The 23,757-nt window shown below is 46.1% G+C and overlaps 1 protein-coding gene across 23 annotated transcripts in view; it reads left to right on the forward strand.

The window, feature by feature from the left end:
• Window positions 1-8,229: 8,229 nt before the first annotated feature.
• The window catches only part of Cd44 (CD44 molecule (IN blood group)), an 82,072-nt gene continuing 66,544 nt past the window's right edge, over window positions 8,230-23,757 (forward strand). For 7 of the 23 annotated variants that reach the window (XM_085696673.2, XM_085696674.2, XM_085696676.2 and 4 more), the window contains exon 1: window positions 8,230-8,451. In XM_085696673.2, the coding sequence (XP_085552799.2) occupies window positions 8,379-8,451 (73 nt within the window). In that variant the 5' untranslated portion in view covers window positions 8,230-8,378. The remainder of the gene's footprint in view (window positions 8,452-23,757) is intronic. The other 16 variants (XM_085696683.2, XM_085696682.2, XM_087911348.1 and 13 more) reach the window with 6 other exon arrangements.

The following is a 23,757-nucleotide window of genomic DNA, read 5'->3' on the forward strand; positions in this document are numbered from 1 at the left end:
TATTGCACTGCTGGTTGGTGACAGGGTCTGCCCATTCCTCTTGGATAATTCGAAGGCTTTGTTTTCCTTTGTGTCGTGATGATTATTATACCATCTATCTTCATATACAGTCACAATGGCATTCACTGTAAATGTCTTCCTCTCTCCTTCCCCCTCCCTGCCCACATCTTCTCCTAATGAAGTCTAGTTCAACAAGTCTTTTTGTCAGCCATGGAGCACCATATAGAATCTTCTGTGGTCAGAGAATGGTTTCTAGCAGTGATACAGGCTTTGGCCTGGCTTCATCTCTTTGTACTATACCTAGTCCCTTTCCATAAGTGTTGATGTTAGGCCCCATCAGGACTTGTCTGGAGGCTCGTGATGGCATCAGAGCCCAGAATTTTTACCCAAAGGGGTGTTTTGAAGAAAAGTAGTTACTGTCTGCCAGCTGGAAGGTTTTGCCTTTGAAATAGATTATCAGGCGTGCCCAGGCAGAAAGGGGCTCTCTGACAAAGACTTTGGAAGACAGAACTCAAAAGACCTTCTACTCATTTGATTCTGCTTGCGACTGTAGGCAAATCACTCAGGAATCTAGTTTCTGTCACAGTACAGGAGAGATAATTAGGTCCTTTGGGTAGAATGTGACAATGTTGGGAGAACTGAAAGGGGGCCAAGCCACAAAAGGAGCAAGCACAAGAGAAGGCCTCAGCCATACAGTCAAATCCTGAGGTCTAGACCTACTCAGGCAGTAGGCATCTCTACCATTCACTTGGACCTCTTTGCCATTCTGTAGAGTGCAGTGATGGCCTTATATTCATTAAGGTTTTCTGGTTGTAAGTCACCGAAACTTGTGTGGGTTAACAGAAAGAAAATGAAGAAAATTAGTGAAAAGGGTTTGGGTGTCCCACAGCAGCCAATGAGCCTGCGAAGTGTGTGGACAGAGGACATATTTGTATGCTTGTCTCTGAGTCTCGTCCTTAGTTTTCTTTCTCCTGCTTCTCCACACAGACAGATGGAGGTATATGGCTGTCTCACAGTCTTTAGCTTTGTGTTATGTTTGTGTAATTAAATTCTACTTCCAGATTTCATGGATAGCTCGCTAACAGGGCGAGGCTTGCATCAGGCTGTGCCAGTGGATCATTTGGTCACACTCATAGGAAGTGGGGAGTCACACAGGAAAGTTACCGAGCCAGGAACTAAATTTCAGAATCAGAGAAGGAATTATGTCTTTTGGGTTGAACAATAACAATTACAACAGCAACAAAAAGAAAAAGATAAAATCAAAAAACAAAACAAAGCAAAAAAACCAAAAAACCCAACCCCAAAAGTATCCTGCAAAGGAGTGTAGGAACTGAATAAGCGCTTAGGGACCATGCAGGAGAAGAGTGTTGGTTTCTAGTCAGAACACACAGCCATCTCATGATGGTTCCATAGAGAAGAAGAGGCAGCACTCCAAAGATCCAGACTGTCCAGTGAGCAGTCAGTGTCTGAGTCGCTGCTATTGAACAAGCCTTCCTTATTTTAAGAAAACTGTGAAAATCATCAAGTCCTGCCCTCTACCAACCCCATTCCTTCTTCCCAGTCAATGAGCAAAGGCTTTCAAAGGAATTTCTCTCTTGGCACAGTTTCTCCTTCCCACTTTCTCCCAAAACCTTCACACCTCCCCATCAACCCAACCCCAGGCCCTCTATTTCTCTCTCTCATCAGAAAACAAACAAAACAACAAGCCATAGTAAAGTAAGAAAGAGAACACAAGAAGCACTCTCTCTCTCTCTCTCTCTCTCTCTCTCTCTCCATAAAAACACAAGATAGGAAACCATAATATATAAGCCAAAGGCCTGTAAGACAAAAAATCCAAACAAAACAACCTGAGACAAAATTAAATTATACAGTAACAGTATTGAGTCCATTTTGTGTTGGCTATCTTCTTCAAGGCAGGGGGCCTACCCTTAAGAATGATTAATATACCCAGTGTGACTCCATTGGAGAGAACTAATTTTTATCTGTCTTAAATGAAACTGAGTAGAATAAAATTAAAGCAAATACTAATTTGGACTTCATTGGTTTAGTGTTTTTGCCAGGTCAAAAATGAGGAAGGATCAAAAATTAGTTTGTATGTGTACATATACACACACATATATATACATATATATATAATTTTTTTGAGACAGGGTTTCTCTGTGTAGTTTTGGAGCCTATCTTGAAAAATGCTCTGTAGACCAGGCTGAACTTGAAATCACAGAGCTTCTTCTACCTTTGCCTCCTGAGTGCTGGGATTACAAATTTGAGGCAACATTATTCAGTTATCTTTATATTTCTTTCTTTTTTGGGTTTTATTTTTGGTTTTTCGAGACAAAGTTTCTTTATGTAGCTTTGGAGACTGTCCTGGAACTCTCTCAGTAGACCAGGCTGGCCGTGAACTCACAGAGATCTACCTGCCTCTGCCTCCCAAGTGCTTGGATTAAAGGTGTGCACCACCACCATCCAATTTATCTTCATAGTTCTTAATGACAAGAGATTTTGTTAAGTAAAATGAAGGCGTGACTTTGGATCAGTCACCTGACTTTCTAAGCTGAACTTTCAGAAGGGTTGCTGGGATAATTAGATAACACTGGATTGACAAGCAGTAAGGCTAACCCTGACCATAACAGTGTTTGTGGTGACAGCAGATGGTGGTAACTGTTGTTGTAAGAATAGCAACGATATTGTCAATGATGGTAAGGACAATGCTTATGGTGGTTGTGTTGTTGAATTTGTCCACTTGATACAACCTGGAATCAACCTGAGAAGAGTCTCAATGAGGAGTTTTCTACACTGATTTGCCCTTAGGCATGTCTATAGAGGATTGTCTTAGTACGTCAGTTGATGTGGGAAGACCCAGTCCACTGTGAATGACACCATGCCCTAGTCAGGGAGCTCTGGGCTTCATTAAGAGTGGAGAAGTCCAGGTAAGCAAGAGGATGCACACAGAAAGCGAATGAGCATGTCCACACACCTTCCTCTGCTCTTGACTGTGGAGATGATGTAATTAGCTGTTTGAAGTTCCCGCCTCCTTCACAATGATGAACTATAACCTGGAATTGTAAGTGGGAATGAACCCCCTTTTCCCCACATGGCTTTTTTTTATCAGGGTGCTTTATCATAGCAACAGAAATGGAAGTAGGGCAGTGGTAATGAGGCTGATGGCTGTGCTGGGAGTGATAGTGGTGATGGCATTGGTGGTGGTGGTAATGGCAGTGGCTATGGTGATGGTGGGATGGTTATGGTTAACTATTTCAAAACCAAGAATGTGTAAAATTTACCCAGTATTTATGAGTTGTATAATACATGCATGCATGGGTGGATGAGTGAAAGAATGAATGAATGAAGAGAAAAATTAATTCAAATTCCATACTCAAATAATCACATTTCTAAGTTTGTTACCAACCAACTCGGGAGTTGGGTGCTATTTCATTAGCCTCCGAAGTTCCACATGAAAGCCACTTTGGGATTGACATGACCAGTCTCCCAGAGTGCAGCCGTTACACCAGCTACTTCTTTTGTCACAGTTTGAAAGCTTTACCAACCCTAAGGGACCAACTCCATGATCACTGCTGGCTGAAGAATAGTCGTTCAAACTTTCTCATTTATGATGACGATTCACTCAACCCTAGTTATCAGTTTGCTAGGCTCCACTCGGATGATTTCATGAGAGTTTCTCTCTATTGATCATTCGCATGTGTAGAATTCATCCCATGGCCGTGAACCAAGAATGGATTCCACGGAGAGTTCAGTTTCAACTGGAATGGTACTTTTGCCTTTCCCTTGACAGCCTGATCCTGTCTTTGAAACGGTGTTTGTACAGCTCCTTCTCCATCCCTGGGACTCCCAGCCTTGTCACTCATACTTCCATTCACATTTGCGTTACATTTTATTTTTCTTTGCCTAAGAAGAAGAGATTTGTTATCATTCATCAGAAGTCACCAGACCCTACTGTTTCTGTGAGAGTGTCTAATCTCCTCATGGGAGCAGGCTCCAATGCAGGGTGCTAAATTTTACAGTGGGTTCAGCAATCCCCAAGTTGCCTACATGCATCTACTTCTGAGCTCATGTGGATTCTGAATCACCCCGTAAGCTGTGATGGGGAAAATAGAGAGTGGTACTCACTCGTGCATTTGCATGGTGCCTATTTATGGATCATGATAGATAAAGCCACAGACTGGGATATGTCATACACTACAACCGATATACTGGTGCCTGACACAATCCTGTCCCTGAACTCAACTCAGGCAGCTCATAGGGTGGTGACTGATCTCTTTAAGCAGGCACCCCAGTGCCTATGTCGTCTTCTTCTTCTTCTTCTTCTTCTTCTTCTTCTTCTTCTTCTTCTTCTTCTTCTTCTTCTTCTTCTTCTTCTTCTTCTTCTTCTTCTTCTTCTTCTTCCTCTTCCTCTTCCTTTCCTCCTCCTCCTCCTTTTCCTTCTTCTTCTTTATTCCTAAACTATGAAAACAATCCCCTTACCCTCATTTTGAACCCAAATCTCCCAGAGGTTAAGTCACTGATGACAGCAGAGCCAATGCTCAGATTTGGGTTCTCTCAGCTCCAGGCTGATGACGGCATTCTGGCTTCTTCCCAATCCTGTGAGCTCATGTCGAGCCCCACCAATTCGAACTCTCTGTTCCAGTTTCCCACATCCATAATTCGGTTTACAAAACGTGACTGACCGAATGCACAACTGATATCAAGAGCCTAAATTAAATTATTTTAAGGACTTCACCTTTACACAGGCGCATAGGAGAAGCTGGGGAAGACCCTGTGGCCTGTGGCGTGGGTGAGGTGTTTGGAAAGGGGCTGCAGGGGGCTCGGAGATAATCCAGGAATTCCCAAGGACTAGCCTGACTCAGTAAGTCTATTATTGAAAATGAGTCATTTGTGGCATCAGGGCGAGCTGTCTCAGCCCCTCACTGAACTATCGGGAAGAGACAGCAAGCCCTTCCCCTCTGGGAGAAGAATCCTAATAATAATTTTTAGAGAATTTGCATGTCTCTTTACAGCTTGCAAAGTATTCTCAGTGGCCCCCACCTCTTCTCCTACCACACACCTTTGAGTAGTGTTGCTTACTGAAGCCATAGAAAAAGAGTTCAGCAGGGTGGGGTCTGAGGTTATCTAGTTTGGTGTTTTTATTTTTTCCATTTTTTTTAAGAGTAAAATTTTTGTCAAAATGAAGTTATGGTATTCTAACTTATAAAAATGACCATGTGGAATTTCTATTGTAGGATGAGAATCAGGGAGGAACACAGCTCACTGTGAATCCTCGGTTCTGGACTCTATGTCCTGTTCTGAAGGATTCCAAAGGAATTCCCAAGTTCCACAAAAAAGCAAACATTATTCCTGGTGACTACCTATTTTCCTCCCCCATCTCCAAAGAGAAACAGACAAAAATCACTCCCCATCCGTAGTTCACCAAACCCACTCGGATGTTTATCCCAAATGGTGGGGCCTTTAGAATTGGAAGTAAATGATCTCTGGGTCACAAACAGCTGGGTGTTCTGCTCTTTCCAGCCCCTGGATGGTTCTAAAGTGATTGGTATTTAGATGCCAAGAGGTACCTTCCTCTTCTCAGAAAGGCAGATCCCCGAGTCACACCCCACCAGTCACAGACTGGCTAGGCAATTGGTTCATTGATTTTGCAGCTCCATTGCTGTCTCTGAAAATGTTAGTGTAAGGCTCTCTCTAACTGTACAACCTACAAGGAAGCTGTGCAGGAGACGAAATGTTGTGAATAACAATATGCCATCTAACTGTACTTGCATGTGGATAAACAGTATGTTTTATGCTATGTGCACTTTCATACAAAAATCATTTTAAAAATTTACTATGGCTCTTGGTTTTCTACAGAATCCAGTTCAAAGTTCCCTGCCTCTAAAAGATGGCCCCTGAAGACTTCTCTAGCCATCTCTCTTGCTGTCTCCCATTCAGTCTCTTCACCTGATCTAACACTCAAGCCGTTTCTGTCTATATATATGGAATACATATATTATGCACACATATGTATGATGTGCACAAATATACATGCATACATGTATCAGTGTTTAAGAGATGCAGGGCTTCTAAAGCCACTCCTTTCTCATCAAGTCTATGAAGTGGATACAGTTTTTAAGCCATTTTATATTTGGGGAAATGGAGGCACATAAAAACACATTGCCTATCTTGAGACCATAAAATAGTAAGCAACCAGAACAGGACTAAGAGATGGGTTTTCTAGTCTTGAATCTCAGCTACTTCTTGACAGGAGTAGCTTGAATGGCCTGTGAGTGACACGTTCATTCAGTTTCTCAGAAATTCCTTCTCTATACCTGCCCCAAGTATCACCTCTCTTGAATGTCCCATTGGTGTTCTCAAGAAATACTGTGATTTCTTTCTTCACATCTCAGGCCTGGTGGCATCCTAAAGACATACCACACATACACACACACCTTGGGTGTTCTGGGAGTGATATCCTGCTGATAAGGAATGATGTGTGTGTGTGTGTGCATATGTATAAATATGTATACGTGTAGTGTATATGTGTATACATGTATATGTATGTGTGTATGTATGTATATATGTGTGAGTGTATATATGTGTATATGTATGAGTGTGTATATTTGTGTATGTGTATGTATCTGTATATGTGTGTACGTGTGTCTGTCATTTATGATATGGCACACATGTGAAGGGCAGAGAATTACTTGTGTGAGTCACCATGTGAGTTCCAAGGATCAAACCAGGGTCACATGCTTGGTAGCAAGTGCTTTACCATTGAGCCATGTTTCCAGTCCTGGCTCTATTTTACAGCATATTTCATGTTGTAGGCAGCAGCCGGCTTGCAACTGTGAGCTAGTGCCTGGGGACAAAGCTGGCTTGGTTTCTCCTGATACCCATGGGCACTCATTACATGCTGATGACTAAATGGGTGGGCAGGTGGCTGGGCGCATTTCTCTCACTCTTTCCCTTTCTACCCATAAATCCCAAAACATCACTTTCCCTCAGAAATTCTGGCGTGGTTCCTTCAGGGTCTTGCCACAGGCATGTTTTCCGTGTTTCCCGTTCGGCATGAAGTCCACTCGGATTTGCTTTTAGTGGTTCACTTTAAAAATAAACACTGCCTTTGTTGTCCAAACTGTAACCACAGCATATATGAGAAGATAAAGAATTGTGATTTGAAATATGATTTTTTCCCCCTGTTTTCAGCCTTGAAATATCTCCCTTGAAGAATATGGCGATGTTCTGTGAGGTCTATCAGGTAAGAAATAAAGGGAAGCATATTAAAGTTCGCAGCAAAGGGAGCGTAAAAGCAAACAGGAAAGAAGTGATGAGTGTGTAACGGATGTGAGGAAGGATAAACGCTGGGAAGGGAACGTGCGCACGCGTCAGCATGATGGAGGATGGATGAGAGCTTAGGAGACCTGCAAAAAGAACCGATGGAATGGTGGGTGAAAACTGTATGGACGGATGAATGTAAGAATCCGTAGTGGATGGAGTACAGCTAGGTTAGGACACATATATGAAGATGGTGGATTGATGTGTGAGTCCTAAAAGGATTTAAGGAACTGGTAGACGGATCAGTAAATATTTGAGACCGTGAATGAAGCGTGTTGGTGAGTGGGTGAAAGGCCAGAGGTGCCATCCTGGGATGGGAGGCTGACAGAGTCGAGTCAGATGTGATCCCCGTAGCTGGCCATCACTAGGTTTCCCTGAGCAGAGATCCACTGAGATTTTTGGACTTCTCTCAGAGAGAAAGAGGAATGAACACGCCCACAATTCCCCCACTTTTCAATCCCCACCCTGGCTTGGAAGGCACCATCCTCCCAACAGGATCTCCCTCTTGTCTGAGCTCCTCCCTAGGAAATGTCCAGCTTCCGGGGAAACCCGGACAGTCATTCCACAGCCAGGTTCCCAGAAGTTTAGAGGCAAAGGAGAGGCCTGAGTATGAACTCGGAGGGGTGAGGTCACGGGACTCAGTCATTCTCCTTGTCCCAGGCGATGCTCCCCATGGCGGGAGAGCTGGCCAGAGAAGGAAACCTGTGGAGTGGTCTGGGGGGATGGGAGATGGGCAAACGGGGGCGACAGCAATTCTCAGCTGCCAGGGAGAGCAGGGCAGGAGTTCAGAGGCAACAGAGAAAGCAGGCTGGTGTGTCTTTAAACCTCCGTTGGCTGCTTAGTCACAGCCCCCTTTGCTTTGGGTGTGTCTTTGAGTGCTCCCTCCCTCTTAGGTCACTCTTTCAAAGCCTGGAATAAAAACCGCAGCCAACTTCCGAGGCGGCCTCATTGCCCAGCGGCCCCCAGCCTGTGACAGGTTCCATCCATTCTCCTTGCCCTCAGCTCGCCGCGACCCTCTTTAAGAGACGACTAGATCCCTCGGCTCCATCCCGCACACCATGGACATGTGTTGGTGGCACGCAGCTTGGGGACTCTGCCTCTTGCAGCTGAGCCTGGCGCAGCAGCAAATCGGTGAGTGGCTCCTAGCCTGGGTAACCAGGATGCGAACGCAGAGTGTCCCAGGACTCCAGCAGGATGTCCCCGGGTTGAATAGCCCGGGTAGGGAATACAGTAAAGTGAGCTCAGCAAAGCAAAGCTCGATTTGCGGTTACGCTATTGGACAGTTTGTTATTGGGAAGCGCCGCTTTGGTGAAAGGAAAAAGAGAAAGGGAGAAGAAAGTTGGCTGGGCAGGTTGCCCGCCGCAGAATTTGGGCGAGGTCGCTGGCGCTTGTCGGAGCACATGGCGCAAAAGTAACTGTACTTTTGGATGCACGCAGCCAGTGTCCGGACTAACAGGCTTGCGTGCCCAGGGGCTCCCCCAAGCAGGGCTGGGCTTGCCGTGGGTGTCAGCGCAGAGGCAGGGACTGGGGCAGAGCTGGAGGGAAACCTGTAGGGTAGTCCTCACGGTGGCAGGGAGTTACAAGCAGGGAATGATCTTTTCAGAAAGGAACTCCGGAAAGCTAAGAGAGTGAGCTCCGGGCTTAGACAGGTTTTGGGAGAGCTCTTACAATCTGCTTTAGTCACCAACTACTTTAACTTGTGGGAGCTTGAACCGGTTCTGTGTTGTCCCTCTGAGTGCCCAAGAGGTTCCAGCCTGGGCCAAGGAGGACACATAACAGAAACAATGATTAGACCAGCTGTCCAGTACATGCAGCCCCTGGTTCTGCCAGGGTGGGCAAAGTCAAAGGGCAACACAGTTCCTATTCGCTGCCTGGCAGCTTCAGAGCAAGAGGGGACCTGTATCAGGGTAACACACAAGCGTTAATGCAGAGACCATGATAAGCCATCTATATGAGGTTGGTGGCTTTGGTGGCTGTGGAGGGGAGGAGTTAGGGTCAGGTATTCGGTATGGCTCAATTCCAAGCATTCCCTTCCTTTGTCTATATGTGAACAGATAATTCTACGAACGCTTTGTTTAACACCGGCGCAGTTAATTTTTCTTTTAAGAAATGCCAGCTAGGTCATTAAGGCAGTTCAGCCTCCAGTGAGCTCCTCTCAGCAAGAATTTATTAAAACTACTTGAGTGGGGGTGCTCAACCGGGGTATTTTAGACACGCTAGGTGGAGATCATAAAGTTTGAATTTTGATGCAGAAGTAATACAAGTAATATTAAGAATAGCAGCAGGACTCTATTGGTCCCCTTTACTACTGTGCCATAACATTAACAATGTTAGGTAGTTCACATTTCAAATATGCTATCACATTTATCCTCGTGGTGATTTGGTGAGAAGTGTTAAGCACTCTTTTTTTTTTTTTTCTTAACAGTAGGAAAGCAAAGGCTCAGAGAGGTGACTACACAGCAAGGGGTGGGGTGTGGTACTGGGTGTGAACTCGGGTTCATTAAGCTCCAGAGCTTAGACTCTCAGGGGATATCTGAACACATGTGCTGGACAAAGGCAAAAAGACATCAGGAAAAGAGGCGGTCTGGTCAGCAGAGGTTATAGCGGAGGCTTCCAGAGGGAACCAGAGCTCCAATGGGGCCCCTGGAAGGCAGAAACATTCAGGATGTGTTGGGGAAGGGCAGAGAGAGCCCTGGACCTGGCCTCACAGAAGAGGAGAAAGGTTGGACACCCACTCCTTTTGCTGTGGGTGTATTTTCTTAGCCTATCTCCCGGCTGCTCTCAAAAGCCTACTCCTAAGTCCTTGGTTCCCTTCCGACCCCTGGGGAGTCAGGTCCTAGAGAGCAGCAGGCTCCCTCCTGCCTTGGGGTTTTCGCCTTCCTGTTGTATCCATACTGTGGCCCCAGGAGAAGCAGGGCCACCGAGGGCCGGGCCGTAGTAGTGGCTGCCTAGAACTGGCTTTCATGCCTTTGTGAAATTGTTGGAAAGGAACCGAGACTCGGAAATGAGATCTGACTTAGAGGATGTGGGTCTGGGTAGGCAGAGGGAAGGAAAAAAGGCAGGGTGGAGAAAAGAGACACCATCGTTGCCCCCCACTCTAGGAGTGACTGGATTTTGAAGATGAGGAAGATTTGAAACTGGGCAAAGTTTTGCGGGGCAGGGGTGCAGTGAGAAGAGAAACTGCCCAGGGTTGTGTCCGAAGACAAAAAGTAGAAGAGTGTCCCCAGATAAACCAAGCAGCCCCAGGCACCCTGTGCGGTGGGGGCTCTGTTTAGAAGGCAGAGGGAAGGAGTCTCCATAGGCACATGTCCTTTCCGCCATGGCCAGAGAACATTGCTAGGAAATTTCCCCTTCATTGTTGGGAAAGAGGAGTGCATTTGAGAGTCTTGGGGCTGACCCAGAGCCTTCTGGATCCCGCTTTCTGTTGGCAGTTAGAGTCCTTGCTGAGTCTCCCTGTATGAAGAAGTACGGAAGTGAGCTCCTTCCCTGCTGAAGTTAGACTTGATTCCTTCATTCAGTTATTCCCCTGCCCTCACAGGACACCCACTTCCTTCCAACGCAGGGATGAGCTGTCGGAGACTCAGGCAGCTGAGGGGAAAAGTTTCTATTTTCTGCCAACTTCCCCCTACACAGGAGGGGACTCTGGACCACATGAAATTCTTGGTCTATGACAGATCTCCTTAAATTCATTCCAGAAAAATTCTCTGAGTCTGACCAAGACTCAGAGATGGAAACTTTAAAGATCATTTAGGGGGAAAAAGCCTTTCTTTTTTTCCCAAGAGGAAGCAGACTATGGGAGATAGGGATTGGTGATTTCCCCACCCACTCTGTTAGGTCGTCAGGACAACTTTGAAACTCTCCAGTCTCTGGAGAACTGTGGGGGTCCCTGTGGAGCTGAGGGGAAGCTGAGGGGAAGGGCGTGGCCAAAAGGGGTGTGGCATAACAATGTTTTAGCACCTTCAGTACTGCCTACCTTCACACTCACACAGTTTTGTATCTTATGGCCCAATGTATCCAGTCTGAGTTTAAGAATAATGAACACTAATTTCCCTAAGGGAAATTGATGCTCAAGAGGTTTCCATCTTGTTTTCGGGCTTCTAATGCCTCCTGAACCTCTCTGAAAAGTTAGGAGTACCCCATTTTAAAATCCTGGCAAGTTACTATTGCCACTCAACATCTTCTTAAGAAGTCTCCTCCACTGCTCAGATTCAGGTGGAGTTTAGTGGTAGGTTTTCTTACCTAGCCTTGCAATAGTCATACACATTAGTGCTTTCCTAACACCATTGTCTTGATAAAGAAATAGAGACTCAGAGATAATGGGACTCACCCAAGAACACAGGGGTAGAGTTGGAGTACCCCATCATCTAACATCACCCCCTCACCACCTTTGGAGGATTCCAGAGATAGTGTGTTGTCTCTCACTGTTCCTGTCCCCTGTAGTCAGCAAAGTGATCAGGAATGGCTTCTCCTGCCTCCCTCTAGCTGACGGAAGACTCTTGACTGCTCTGCCTTGCCCTCCCCTGTCCCTTTCTCTGGGCTCAGCCACAGCTGTCAGACACGCCAACCTTGTTATTTATTGCTGGAATAAGTCAGTTCCTTTATCAGAGTCCGGTTGCCCCTTTAGACATGCTCTCATTTGTAGGTTTGGCAAAAAGGGAGAGGTTGCTCCTTGCCCAAGAAACAAGTCAGGGCAACACCCTTTGCCTGCAAATTAAGAAAAGCCCACAGACACTGGCTCTCATGTTTCCCTCGCAGGCATTTCAGAAGCAAGGACCTATAGAGAACCGCTGTTATGGACTCTTCGGACGATTATTTATATAGACCCCATTTGAGGGGAAGTCTTGAAATCCCAGGCAGTGGGTTGACATGGCTTTCTAGAGAAGCCGCGGATCTTGAATCAAAATCCACTGCGAGCCTCCAGGGGACATGTGGCCACTCAAGTCGGTAGACTCTGCTCCACTAATAAGCAGGCGGTGGGGGAGGAGAGATGGCTTCCACAGCCGTCTGTCCTGGGCTGGGGACAAGGTCTGAGGTTTCATCAGTACCTCCATTTTAGCAACCCCACCCAGAGCGTGAGAGGGAAATGATCTTGTGAAAGAGTGAGCAGGAGCAGGTGGCAGCGACTTCCTGGCCCCGTGGAGTTTTCAGAGGGGATCTTCTCTACTTCAGAGAGAAATTCTTGGGGTTTGCACAACAAGAAGCTGATGACTCAATTTGCTTTGTACCTCTGCTTAAATGAGGACACACAAGCATTTTTTTTTTTAAAAAAAAAAGAAGGTCCTTAAAATTGAGCCCACTTTCCACTCTCTTAGCGGGTAGAAATTTCTCTCAAACAAGTACTCCTGGGGCTAATGCAAAACTCAGTGACAGAGTCTTTGCCTAGCAGGCATAAAGTCCTGAACTTGATCTTCAGAACTAAAAACAAAAACAAAACCTATACTAGCTCCACACTGGCCAGCAAGGGTTTGGGGAGCCAGGGCAGTTAGGCAGGGATGGGAAGTCGGTCTCTGCCATTGGTCTTCTGCTGCTCCATACACTCCATGGTATCAGGGATTATATCTCACCCATTTTTGAGTCCCAGGACCTCCGTGCTGGCCCACAAAGAGGACCAGAAATGTTGAACTGAAATAAGGTCTCAAATAGTAAAAAGAGTTCTCATGTATAGAGGCATGCTGCTTGACACCCTGGATGTGCAAGTGTGTTTATGTGTATATGCCAGTATGCGGATGGCTTTGCTGTCACTCTGTGCAGGGTGAGGAGTAGGCCTGGCTGGCCAACTGTTTACAATAAGACTCTATGTCCTCTTCCCAAGCAGAGAGTCTGCCCGTCTGTGGTTTTGGTGGCTGCTGGCCCTGGGGCCAGTGTAAGGAGCAGGTTAGGGAATGGCTGGGTGAGAAGCGAATGGGGTGCTGACACCAAACCCACACTTAAACCTCAAAATGAAACACTGCCCGGTAATGGTTGGCTTTGTGAGTGGCTGGTCTGAGACTTGAGTCCTTGGGAAAGCAGCCCACACAACCTCTGACCCACACTTGCTTCTGGCAGGTGGCAGCAGCAGGGAGAGAGGCAGAAACACCTCCCAGAAGATTCTGGTATCTTCTGTGGCCTGCTATCCAAACTGACACTACTACACCCGCAAAGTGGCTAATCTGGCAGCTAACAGGACACCCCGCCAGCTTCCTTTGCGTGGAGCTTGCCCAGTACGAAGGTGCTCCCAACTGGGGCAGGTCCTACCTTCCCTGGGTTCACGTTCCCTGAAATGTTCAGAGACAAACACAAGGATGAGGGGGTGGATCGTGTGGGGGCCAGTCTCACAGAGCTAGAAACTCCATGTGGTTGGGGTGCACCAACTGCCTGGGTGTGCCCTCCTCGGGCAAGTGTCCCTCCTCTGTGCAAGTGTGGGCAGACAGATTCTAAGTGGGTGGGGATGGCTTGAGTCACCAAGGAGGAGATTTGCAAAACTCGGGTCTCAAGAATCTTCCTCAAGTCTTCAGCTTTTGAAAGTAAAGGTTAATTGCAAAACCCCAGGGAGGAGGCGTCAGTCATCGGAGCAGTGATTCTAGCACCGGTACCTTTGACAACGGCCGGAAGTTCATGCGCGCCGAGAGCCCCTGCACCTTTTGTATTTGCTTTCTGGTGGCTGGTTGTAGGTTTACCAATGTTAGTAATTGTAATAAGCAGAACTGAAGTTCTCTTTGCTTTTGATACACCATCTTATTTAAATTATACACCAATATCACAAAAACAGTTCTCTTACTATCCCTTTCCACACTAGGTAACTTGGCACAGAATTTAAGGAAGTGGGCCAAGGCCACATGGTTGTAAAGTGAGGGGGGCTGAGATTCAAACCCAGATCCTGTAAATGCAGATGCCCACATTGTCCAGAAGAAAGTGTCAGGTGCTCTGGATCTGGAATTACAGCCAACTGTGAGGCCCTGATAGGACGCTGGGAACTGAACTCTGGTCCTCTAAAAGGGCAGAAGGGTGCTCTTACCCTCTGAGCTATCTCTCTAGCCCCTTGGCTTTCATTTTAATACATGATGTCAGAGAGAGGATTGGGCTTGCCAAAAACAGGAGGGAAAAACATCACCCGATGAAAACTTTTCCCCATTCATCCTCTGAGTGGTTCACTTATTCTGATACCTGAACGGGAGTCTAGTCCCTTTCTGGTGGTGAGGTGCTGGTGAGGCATAGACTTGGGGAGGTAAATTAATGGATGATGATAGAGGATTTGTTCAAAGTCTCTTCATTACTTCTCCCATGGGCAAAGATGGACTTTGCTGACTGATATTTTTCCATAATCTAAGACTGTGGCTATGGATACAAAAAACCGAAGTGAGTAGAAATAGCACACTTAACTCTTTGCTTAAGGGGCTCCGCACCCAGGGTCTTCACTCTCTAAGCCGGAGCTGGGGGTGTGTGAGTGGGGAGGAAGGACACTGAGGAAAGAGTCTGCCAGGAGTTAGGTTGTACACATCCAGGGTTTGGAGTACTTAGCATAGGAACCCTCCTTCCCAGCTCTGTGGTAAACCAAGTGACCTGGGATAAGTTTGGTGGAGCAGGTGACCATCACTCAGGGAATAAGATCCTTTGCCCTGGGGCTCTCCGGGTGAGAAACAAGTCACCCAGGATGAGAAGTCACTTTGGGTACAAGTGAGTTAGTCTGTAGGAAGGGCTGTAGGCCTCTGGCCCCATGACAGGAACTCATTCAGGATTCCCCGTCTGTTTTAATGTCCTGCATCTCTTTACTATCAAGCAGGTCTGCAGCGCCTCCCCAAAGCACCTCCCCCTAAGCCACGACCTAGGTGGCACTGTTCCTTACTTCATTTTTAAAAAGGATAACAGTGATACCTTTTTGCAAGTGTTCACTTTCGTAACTAATATGCAAGGGAGAAGAGTGGGTACATGCAGCTGGCACTGGCCCTGGGCCTTGACAGTCATTTCACTACAATCCTGACCCGATCTCTGTAGGTTCCAAAAGAAAAAAAGAATAGTATGTCAGGCACAGATGTTGCCTGTCTGGAAAGCTAAGGCTACCAGAGATGAGTTCCAACTTGAAACCTGGAGAGGACTATTTGCATCACTGTCCTTTGTGTAGCTACCAGAGCGTCGTGGGGTCTCTCCACCAGCCAAGGGAGGGCACGGACTCATGGAAGTCCAAGGAGTACAGGCCATGCATGCACGTGTGGGTGAGGTTTGTTTTTGCATTGGATCTCTGCAAAGGGGCTACTCCTTCTTGTGACTCCTGAGAGGTCAGGCTCACCCATTTAGCCACTCCTAAGTGCTCTCGCTTCCTCTGCTGTCCACTAGTTGAACCTCCTGATCATTCATTAAAAATCCACTTAGGATGATGGCTCAGTCAGTAGAACACTTGCCCGGAAAACACAAGGCTCTAAGCTCAGTCCTCAGCTTCCACGGGAAAAGCTAGGAGTGGCAGTGTACACTTAACAGTCCCAATGCCAGGAAGGCGGGAAGATCTCTGGGGGTCTTGAGTGGTCAATCAACTCTATTCGACAGCTTCTAGGCCGGTGGGAGAGCCTCTCTCCAAAAATCATGGAGCAGCACTTCTAAGAAACGGCGTGAGGTTGTCTTCCTGTTTGCATGTGCACATGCACTGAACACACAGAAACATGCACATCTATTACATGGGTTGCAATATACATAAAATAAGAAGACTTAGTTTAAAAAGAAGCAAAAGGAATGCTCTTTAACTGTAGCTGCGTATCTTCAAAGCTCCTGACGGAAAACTCATGCCTCATGAACATGTCTGCATATACTGCAGCTCCCCATATGACATATTTCCCCAACTATAGTAAGCTCTCATTAAATATTTAGACAGTTAACTCAATAAAATTCCGGGAGTTAGTCTGGAAGAAATCACCATCAATAACTATTTGAGATCCTTTTGATAAGTTCTGGTTATCTTATTTTCAACTTAGCCTTTTCTTTTTGGCCCATAGAACCCCCACCCCCACCCCATCCCCACACCTCCCAGTGTGTCTTGCAGGAAATCTCAAACTCCTTGAAATTTCTTGTCTGGGCAGCCTTTTCATCTTAAGTGGACCTTTCTTAAGGTTTGATGTGTCGGGCAAGGCCAGGAGGTTAAAAATCCCGTTAGGTTTTGTCCAGTAGAGGAGGCCTCTTGGTTTCCTTTAGGTCTGGCTACATCTGTGACTCAGTCCTTACCTTACAATCTGACCTTGTATATAGTGAACCCCCAGCACTGAAACCCTGTTCTCAACAACACTCCGAGTAAAGATGTTGGCATTTCGGTCCCTATGTTAAAAATGTGTACTGGGGTAGAGAGAATGTGTGCTGTTTCTTCCCACTGATGGGTTCCAGATCAAGGAGCTGCTCCGTGTAACCAGACATTTATTGCTGGAGTTTGCTTTTGTGGGAGCTGTTGGTGCTGGAGACCTCATGGCTGGGAAACAAGAGAGATTTGAGATTTTGGTTCTCTCTCTCTCTCTTTCTCTCTCTCTCTCTCTCTCTCTCTCTGTCTCTCTCTCTCTCTCTCTCATGCAAGAACAGGTCGAGCTCAGGCTGTTGTGCCTAGAATAAGATTCACAACAGACAGAAGTGCCCCCAGTATAGAAATGAGTCTTCTCTTCTGTTCCGGGGACTTCTTCACTCTACAATGTTTCCCCCACACTATCCCCACTCTTCCCATGTGTGAAAGGAGAGACATAACTCTAGGTAATCTCCATAGTCCATTCTAGAACTCCTGCTCTGTAAGTTCTTCACTCTGAGTTCACTGAAAACCACCCTTCATAAAACTCAAGGGAAACAAAAACACTACTATAATACTATTCTCGTACAGTCCTGAAAAGTGGTGCCCAGTGTAGATTAAATGTCAGAAGTGAATTATTAATCCATGCCAGAAAAAAAGCACAAGGACCCAGCTGCACTTCATAAACAACCAGCAGCAGTAACTCCTAGGGACAAGGTGCTTCCCTGCTTGTGCACCACAGAATTCTCCCTCCTCTTGGAAGTGGGCAGGTCCAGCAGTCCAGGACAGAGAAGTCAGCAGTGCCTCCCAGGCTCACAGCTTCCACTGCAGAAAACCAGCCCTGGAACCATGGGCAGGATTCAGAGGAAACACTCCTTGCTTCAAGTGATGATTCCAACAATCTTGTCCCAAAGGGCCTGGAAATTCAACTTCCGAAGAGAAGAAACGACTATGTCCTTTACTCTCAGAGCTTCATGAGTATTCTGGGTTTCTTAGCTTCCCTCGAGGAGCCTTTGCAGCATGTCACTGCAAAATGATCCATGAACTCAGTAAAACATGCACTATAATATATGCACACATTGGCTGAAACCGTGACTCAGGGGCTAAGAGCAATGACTGCTCTTCCAGAGGACCCAGGTTCTTTGCCCAGTACCTCATGCCAGCTCCCAACTGCCCGTAAGTAGTTCTAGCTCCAAGAGTTCTGAGGATACCCAGCTCAGGTGTGGTACATAGACATACATGCAGGCAAATCACCCATACACATAAAGTGAAATGACGGTAATAACATACATGCACACATTACACATATTATACATGTATATAAAAATACAAACTTAAGTAAGGCACTGTACAACGCAGTTCACTGTTTCTACCAAGAGATTCCTAGATCTTTGTTAGTTTTTTCTTCTTATCAATCCAGAGAAATTATTGCTCAGTGGGGGGAAAAATGAAATCACAAATACTGTGTTACGGCAGAGGTTTTCAAAGTGGCTCAGAGGGTGAATACCCAGTCTGCTTCCAGCCCTCTACCGGTCACTGAAGGTCTTCAGCCGGGCTGCCCCTTTCTGCTTGTCCCCAGCTCATACTCATCAACCGCTGGTTGAAATGAAATCCCAGATAAGTTCATGCCTCATGTCATATTTGTTCCCTTAGCTGTTGACCCTGTCTCAAAAAATGAAAAATAAGTGAAAAAGAGGGGGAGGGAGACAGACACACGCACACACACATGCACGCACACACATGCAAATACGCAAAGGGACTTAGAAATCTGAAATGTTTCATTTAAAATTTTAAAATTTAAAAATATTGTCAGGCATGGTATTGAATGCCTACAATCTCAGTTCTGTTGAGGCAGAGGCAGGAGGATTGAGTGTTCAGATCCTGGCTATGCTATATAGCAAGACCCTGTTTCTAAAACCAAAAAACAACAGAACAAAAATAAAGAAATACTTCCAACCAGTCACACAGACTTTGTGTTACTCTAGGAGAAGTGGGAACCCGCGTGCAGACAGCAGATAGCCCTTCACCTCGGTCACAGAACAACTGTGGGCATGGTCCTTCCTTTATCATTGTTTCTGTTTCCTCGGCTATAAAAACCAAAGTGACAAACCACACTTCATTCTAGGAAGCTGTGCAATTGACAGCTGGAAAGAAGGGTGGCATCAGTAACAGGTTGATTTCTGCTCGTGTGACATTTATTACCGATCTTAGAGGCTGCCTGGGGTTCTGTGTTTAAAAAAGCATAATCTGTATACAAAGAATGCTGTGATCTGTTAGTGATGTCTGCCATGGACAATGAGGATTTGGCTCCCCTTTGTCACACCAGTGTCACTATCCTAGAGCACCAGGCTTCTCTAGTTTATGTTTGTGAAAGTCATTGTACGAGCTCTTGCATGTTTCGCCATTCTTGAGCCTACATAAGGAGCCATACTGGTGACCCCGCCCCCTTCCAGAACAGTATAAAAATAGTCTTTTACCCCAGAGGACAGGTTCAGTGACTTGTGCCTTCTCTTTTGATTCACGCTCATTCTGTTTTCCCATCACCCCATGTCAAGCTTGATGCTTGGAGCCAGGAATCTCCTGTTTGAACCAAGGCCAGACTTCCTGGCAAAGGGCCCTTCCTTCACATCACCTCCATCTGCAAACTGAGAAGACAAAAAAAGCGATGCCTCACCCATGAGGGAGATAGGAGAAATAACTGGCTAATGGGAAGAGAGCCTTTGAAGATGAAAGGATTGTACGTGACGTTAATTACAACTTTTATCAGCCCCGGAGCCTCTGCATTCTCAGCTGCCACCAGGCGCTCCTCTGTGCGTCCCAAATGTAAAAGCAGCGGCAGCATTCCAGACTGCCCCAGCGCATGGCATCCAAGTCATGAAAGCTGGATTCTAGGCTCAGCCGAGCCAACCCACTCTGGCCACTCAAATTTCCCACTACTCATCCCCGAGGGAAAAAGTAGACTCACTACCTAGGAAGGTAAGATAAGATAGAACCAGGTATAAACAAAAGGCTCCATGGAGAGTCTATTAGAAATAGCCCCTAGGTAAGATTAGGACGCTCTGCTCTAATTCCCAACCTGTGAAAGCCTAATTGTGTGACCTTGGGCTATGGGCTTTATCTGTTCAATACTGTGTGAACCACCTAGGATAAAAATCCCTCTGCCTCCCCTTGACCTCTGCACCATCACTTGCTGGTGTGAAAGTAGTTTTGTTTTTGGTTTTTTTCCCTCCCTGGTCAGGCTGAAGCACGTGAATAAAACTACAGGGTGCTCTTATTACCTGGGCTAACTTTTGCCTTTATCGGTGTCTCCTGTTGCTGGTTGACCCCAGCTGTTGAAACCATATTCTTCGGAATGCTCACCAACCTTCTCAGAGCGTGCACTTCTTATCCAAGAGGGCTCTGTGTGGGCTCCGGCTTCCTAGTTCTGCCATTTCCCGAGGCATGAGAATGAATCTCGGCTGGCAGAGGACTGTGGTGTTCTACACAGATGGGCGATGCTTTTGGTGGGGTAACTCAATTACAGCCCTGGAGACAGGTGGGAGAGGTGTTGTCTGATTTTCTAGTACTGAGAATCAATTGGAAAGGCGCAAGCGGAAAAGGGTCCCCACAGAAACACCCAAATAGGGCTCAGAAGATGGAGAAATGCAGAAAGAGAAGGAAGACGCTAACAGAGAAGAGACTGTGGCCTAGACCCCGCAAGCCAAAGATGCTACCGTCTCAGAAGGAAGTGCTGGAAAGTGTATAGGCCCCTTGTCTTTGATATCTAAAGGAAGAAAACCTCAAGGCTTCAAGTGACTTTCCCAAGGTCATACAACCAGCTAGTTAAACCCAGGCCTTGCGATGCCTAGACAAGTCTTTGTCCATTTCTCCTCTTTGAAATAATAGAAGAGTTTATTAAACACTGGGTGACTGCTCTCAGAATACCCGGACTGTAAACAGGGAGGAAGCCAAAGGAACAGTACATGAGTGACACGATAGGGAATGGTGTAGGTGACTGTACTCTTCGGGGACTATTGCTGTGGGTAGAGCTGTTCACTTTCTTGCTTGTCTTATTTGGTATTCTTTAGATCTTTTCTTACTTATGGGGCAACCGGAACAAAAGACCCAGAGCAACGTAGCCTGACCTTTGGGATTCTGAGTGGAGTCAATGTTCCATGGGTTGTGTCAACAAGATGTGTGAAACTATAGTATCTGCTAGACAGTGGGGATGTGACTTGAGAGGCAAAGCAAAGTCTCGCCAGTACTTCCTGAAAACAACAGTGTGTCTGAGAGATAGACAGTAAACAAAGATGAGCCCTTGTCTAATTACATGTGTCCTGTGTTATGAAAGAGACACCCACAATCTAGTGGAGGCAAATACTAAGGGGATCCCATCTGATCCGAGCCTCTTGAGCCCGTAGTGACCAGCATTAACTGTGCTTGCAGCATTACCTGTGTTTGCAGCTTTCCTTGTTCTTTGAGGTCCTTATTTGTTGGATTTCTCAGAACCCCACTAGACCTAGTGGTGTGGAAAACACGATCTGATGAGTGTGGTCAAAGTTCCCCGTAGTGATATGAACTGAACCCAGCCTCCTTTGGCAGCCTCCCTTTTGGATTGTAGAAAAGTTCTCCAGATACTCATGCTTCTTGGGAAGCGTCTCTGCTCTGCAATAGACCATGGCAGAAGGGAATCAGGGGACTCTAAGAAGTGATTTGAACTTTTAGAAGCATATGTCAGAGTGGCAAAGGAAGGCAAATTCTGAAGAAACAGTAGGTTTTAAAAAAAAAACCTTACCAAATGGTATAGGCAGCACCTGCTCCAAACGGTCTATTGTCGGCAACCATGTCCAATACAAGAAAGAAAAGAGAAGGGTATCTGCCCCATCATGATGACAGCATTCTCCTTATCTTCTCTTACTCAGATGCATCTCCTTTGGCAGGTGAGATAGGGATGTGTCACAACTATCACAACCCACCAGAAGCTACACCCCATCGAGGCAGCAAACCACATGCTTGTTATTCACCGCCTGTATCTGGATCCATACTTGTCCGGCCAGGCGTCTCTGTGACTAGCTCCCCACACAGTAAGGAATGTGAGGGCAGGCGACCTCAGGAGCGCGGTGACATCGCCAAGACTCATGACACTTTTTTCCTGACTGTGCACCGCTATTCCTGTTGTCTTCTGGCAGTCATTGGTCTTCCTCATGCTGCCCAACTGATACCCACAGCTCCAAGCACAAAACTATGCGAGCGTTCATCAGCAGAAGGGATGCTTTAGTCACAAACACCTCTCTTTTAAAAAGGAGAAACGGCTTTCCCAGAGGGCTTTGGTGGACTCCTCTTTTCTTTCATTGGACCAATGCGATCACATGACTGGCAAGGAAACTCAGGCCACAGTGATTAACTTAAGCCCAATCATGATCCATCCATTAGGGATGGGAATCTGGTCCTTCCCTCTCCAGCACAAGTTCTAGATTTCTGTGCAGATTTGAGTTCGGTTAGATCTATATTGCCTTTGCAACAATGTCTGCTGTGATGTGTCTTAACAGTGTCTGCTATGATGTGTAAGGCCCCAGAGAGTATCTACCAATCTGGTAGATGTATGATTTAAGACTCAATATAGGATGAAGCCAAAGACACAAAACTAATTTCTTATTTTGCTGAGGCACACTCTCCAGCTTTTTTCTGAGAAGCTGTACCTCATAGCTAGGCTTTGTGGAAGATTCATCACAATTTGAGGCTCATTGGGTCTATTTTTTTTCTCAATCCCAGTAGCTATAAATGTATCCTTTCTTCTCTTCCATAAAAGGAGACACCATTGAGGAATAATGTTAAACTTGTTATAATTGATAAGCGATAGCTCCTGGGCTCACCTTTTGCATGCTTGAGCACCTTATTACTAGAAACTTATGACTTGCAACCCATCTCTGCGCTGCTGGAGCTGCCCCCACACGAGGACCACTTCGCTGCAGTGATCCATTAAAAGAGAATTACCCTGACCTTGGATGCACATCTATTCCTGTAAGCTCTGAGATGATGACTCCCAAGGGAGATGGCAGGCTTCCCCTTCCTATTACATTTTTCCACTGGAGTGTTTTAATGTGTGTGAAGTGTTTTCAGCTCCATTATCTTGTCCAGCATTCACATGAACTTCGTGGTTAGCATTATTATACTTTTTCCCCTAACTGTAGTAAAGTTTTAATGATTTTTCCTAAGTTCACTACAAGTCAAGGGCAGAGCTAATTGGTGCACTCTGAGGATTAGAATCCTAGATTAAACCTCCAGAACTCCTGTCTGGGTCTCCATTCTGCATGATGTAGCTTTAGAGAGAAGCCTTCAGGATTTAAAATTTTTGATGACTGTCTCATACGTGCATATAATGATTTTGAGTCATTTTTACTTCCCATTCCCTCCTCTCATCCCTAGTCTGTCTTCTGCTGAAGTCTTTCTTCTTCCTAATGAGTCCCCTGTTGCTCTCAAGTCTGTTTTTGTATGTGATTTGCGGAGTTTAGTTATAGTCGCTCACATTAGCACGGTTGGGAGATTATTTCCTGGGACATCAGCAACTTGTGAGTGGCTACACCACTGAAGTAAGTAACTCCCTGTCTTCCAGCAACCACGGGCTGCTGATAGTTCCTTAGGGTGGGGTGGGGCCGTGTTATCATCTGCTCTGTCCGTGGCGAAATGCTGGCAGGCCCAGTCTTGTGCAGCTTGCCACAACACATGAGCTAAGGAGAGTTACAGCCACATGGTGTCCAGGGCATCCTTTTGCAGCACATATCTCCCCCCCACCCCCCCACCCCACGCTCCTACATTCTTTCCTTGTTGTGGTGAGTTTCCATTCCTTTTTGACCAAGTAAATAAAGTTCAAGGATTTATGATCCTATCCAAGGACGTTTAAAGATGGACATCACAGATGTAATTGTTTTGTACAAAGGAAAGAGACCGGGCTTTGCTCTATCTAATGATGAAGGAAATGAGTTCTCTTGAGCCAGCATGACTTATGCTTTATTTTGAGGTGAATTTCCTGACTGTGCACCTTGCAGCTTGGTTAATTAGTTCCCAACTCATCCGTTTGTTCCCAGCTGAGACTACATTCAGCAGGAGCTGGCAGAGCCACGGCCTGCAGCTAGAGCGAGCTCTTGGATCCCACCACACCTTGTGTTTCTCTCATGACTCATTGTGCTGTGGGGTTGACTTGTCCAGGGTCTGGCTTCCCCACTGGGTCA

Source organism: Myodes glareolus, chromosome 10, assembly GCF_982192425.1.
Source record: "Myodes glareolus chromosome 10, mMyoGla1.1, whole genome shotgun sequence".
Taxonomy (NCBI): domain Eukaryota; kingdom Metazoa; phylum Chordata; class Mammalia; order Rodentia; family Cricetidae; genus Myodes; species Myodes glareolus.